Here is a 3,125-nt window from a genome sequence, read left to right as displayed (position 1 = left end):
GTGGTGGGGACAATATGGGAATCCCCATTAAATATGTAACGCGGTAAACAAATACCTCGGACAGTGAATCAGGCTACACAAATAATGTAGGACATCTACTACAGGGTGCCGACGCCGTACGAATAAGAATACTCGCCAGAGAAATACCTTAGGTTCAGGTGACAATTTACAGATGGCCAAAAGGGACGTTAAGAAGAAGGAGAGAAAAGCTCACGTTCATAAATCCTACCAACACAAAATATTTGATTCTCACTATCCTTTTTTTTTTTTAATTTATATCAAGACTTAAGGAGGTGTAATTAATTAGAATGAGCACAAAATGAAGTTGCTAGAGAGAGAAATTAATAATTTACAAGGGGTTGTTTGGCAGTAATCTAATAATAGCTTTTGAAGACCAGTGAACACAGCAGGATCAGCTCTTTCCCTAAGCGTTATAACTTCAGAGAAGGAAAAGGATAATAACAACAGTAAAAATATATATATATTTATATATTTATAATACGCAGTGTAAATGCAGAAAAACCTGCCATCTGTTTTTTTAAATCATTATTATTATTATTATTATTATTTAAATCAAAATACTTTTGAGACGTGTCTCGCGGCGCAAGCCTCAACTCTAAGATTCAAGTTTGGGTCCCGAGAAAGCCGTGCCACCGCGGGCGCGCTGCGACCCGCACCTGTCACTGCGACCCGCACCTTCGCGCCGCACCCAGGCGACGTCTGTTAAGAATAAAAACCAGCGGTACTTGCCGGGGCGGCTCCGGGCGGCGGCTCCGCGGGGAGGTCCCCTCCGAAAGTTGGGCGCAGGGCGGGCGGTGGGGTGGGCTGGGGGCAGTGGGGTGGGGTGGTGGTTTGGTTTTTTTTTTTCCTCCTTTCCTTTTTGTTGTTGGAGGGGGGGGTTGTTGTGTTGTGTTTTTTGATGGGGATGGGGATGCTCCTGCGCGGCCGGCTCAGATGCCAGCCGAGTACTTCATGCGCTTCTGCTTCTGGCGCTGGTTGCAGAACCAGACGCGGACCACGTTCTTCTTGAGGTCCAGCTTCTCGGCGATGGCGGCGATCTTCTCGGAGGAGGGCCGGGGCTGGAGGGCGAAGTAGGCTTCCAGCGAGCGCTTCTCGGGGGCGGCGATGGAGGTCCGCTTGCGCTTCTTCTCCGCGCCGCTGAAGAGCTCGGGCTTGGCCAGCTTCTCGCGGTGGGACTTCTCCGCCTCCTCCAGCCAGGCCTGCAGGATGGGTTTGAGGGCGATCATGTTGTTGTGGGAGAGGGTGAGGGACTCGAAGCGGCAGATGGTGCTTTGGCTGAGGGAGCCCACCCCCGGGATCTTCAGGTTGGCCAGCGCCGAGCCCACGTCTGCCTGGGTGACCCCCAGCTTGATGCGGCGCTGCTTGAAGCGCTCGGCGAAGGCCTCCAGGTCGCGGGGGTCGGCGTCCACGTCGCTCATGCAGCCCATGTGGGCCGGCAGCCCGTGGGCGTGGGCCATGCCCAGCGCCGCCGGGTGCATGGGGTTCATGCCGGCCATGTGGGGAGCGTGGCCCGGCGTGGAAACGACGGCGCCGTCGGGGGCAGCCATGGCCCCCAGCGCCAGCCCCGGCGTCAGGTGCTCCAAGAGTTCCCCCTCCAGCGCCTGATGGGGCTGGTGGTGGTGGTGGTGGTGGTGGTGATGGTGGTGGTGGGTGCCCGACAGGGCGGACGGGTGGGAGATGGGCACCGAGGAGGAGGAGGCGGCCGAGGTGCAGGGGATGGTGTTCATGGTGTGGTAGGTGGCGTCCGGCTTGAAGGGGCTGTGGTGCGGCGGGTGGTGGTGGTGGCTCTTGCTCGGGGAGACGATGTCCACCGCTGCCAGGGCTTCGGCGCGGGCCAGCAGGCTCTCGTCCAGACCGCCGAATATATTGCTCTGCAATTGCAAATAGAAGGCACACATAACGCTCAGCAGGGAATTCGCCTCCCCGCGCACTCCGCCGTGCCACTAAAACCTTCCCAGCATGTTAAAAGAGAAATCCTGGAGAAGGGCGGGGGGGGGGGAGGGGGGGAAGAGGAGAAGAGGGAGCGAGCGGGGCGAGGGAGCGGGCGCGGCGCGCAGCCGCTGGCGCGGAGGCAGCAGCCGGCGGCGGGCGGGCGGGCGGACACACGCACCAGCCGCACGCAGCATCCCAGGTCATAAAAATTAATACGGGCGGCAGGAGCCGCCGCATGCATAAGTTGGGCGAGCGCCCGGTGGCGCCGGGTGATTTGCTGCGCGGCCATGAAAAAATCATCAGGCGGATCCGAGGGGCCGCCGAGGGGCTCCCCTTAAAGCGGGGCGGCGGGCGGCGGGCACCTACCGGAGGGGCGGGCAGGCAGGCCCGCCGCATCGCCTCCGCGCCGCCGCCGCCGGGGCCGGAGCCCGAGCCGGAGCCGGAGCCGCCGCTGCCGGGGCCGGAGCCGGAGCCGGAGCCGCGTCCGGCGGAGCCGCCGGTGCCGGTGCTGCTGGGGGAGCTGGCGGCGGGGGCGGCGGCGCCGGCGGAGGGGCAGGGCGAGGCGGTGTGCAGGGCCGAGTACTTGGTTTCGTGGAGGCCGCCGCCACCGCCGCCGCCGCCGTGGGGGAGGCCGAAAGGCTGCTTGCTGCTGAGGGACATCATCATGGTGCTCGCCGCCGCCGCGGCCCGGCCCGCCGGCAGGCGACCGCCGGAGGAGGGCAGGGGCGCGGGGCCGGGGGCCCGGACCCCCCGGAAAAGCCACAGGAGCCCCGGACACCCCCCCCCCGCGCCCCGCCCCCCCCCGCAAAAAAAAAAAAAAAAAAAAAAATCCCACTCGCCCCCCAGCCGGGTGCCCGAGCCCCGCCGGGGAGGACGCGGCCGGGAGAGGCGGCTCCGGCGAGCCGGGGATGCGCGGGGGATGCGCGGGGAATGCGCGAGGGATGCGCGGGCTGCCTCCCGCCCGCCCGCCCTCCGCCCGGCTCTCGCTGCCGTCCGCCGCCTCCGCTCCGGCGCCGGCCCTCGCCTCTCGCGAAGTGCTCTCCCCGCCGTCGCGCCGGTGGGTTTTACTCTCTCCCCTCCCTCCCCTCCCCTCTCGCCTGTCACTACAGCCCAACTCCTCGGGAAGAGCCCTCCGCGCCTGCCTCCTCGGCCCCGGCCCCCTCCTCCGCCGC

General features: G+C 63.8%; 1 protein-coding gene across 1 annotated transcript; it reads right to left on the bottom strand.

Moving 5' to 3' along the window:
• Positions 1-850: 850 nt before the first annotated feature.
• Positions 851-2,745, bottom strand: POU4F2 (POU class 4 homeobox 2). The gene is made up of 2 exons (XM_055720319.1): positions 2,320-2,745; positions 851-1,892 (listed from the first exon to the last, which is right to left on the bottom strand). Exons 1-2 carry the CDS (start codon positions 2,617-2,619, stop codon positions 951-953), a joined length of 1,242 nt encoding a protein of 413 aa, XP_055576294.1. The 5' UTR covers positions 2,620-2,745; the 3' UTR covers positions 851-950.
• Positions 2,746-3,125: the final 380 nt, after the last annotated feature.

The sequence above is a fragment of the Falco cherrug genome, chromosome 1 (genome assembly GCF_023634085.1).
Source record: "Falco cherrug isolate bFalChe1 chromosome 1, bFalChe1.pri, whole genome shotgun sequence".
Taxonomy (NCBI): Eukaryota; Metazoa; Chordata; class Aves; order Falconiformes; family Falconidae; genus Falco; species Falco cherrug.
The sequence above is the reverse complement of the archived record's forward strand: the minus strand, read 5'-3'. Positions and strand labels throughout refer to the sequence as shown.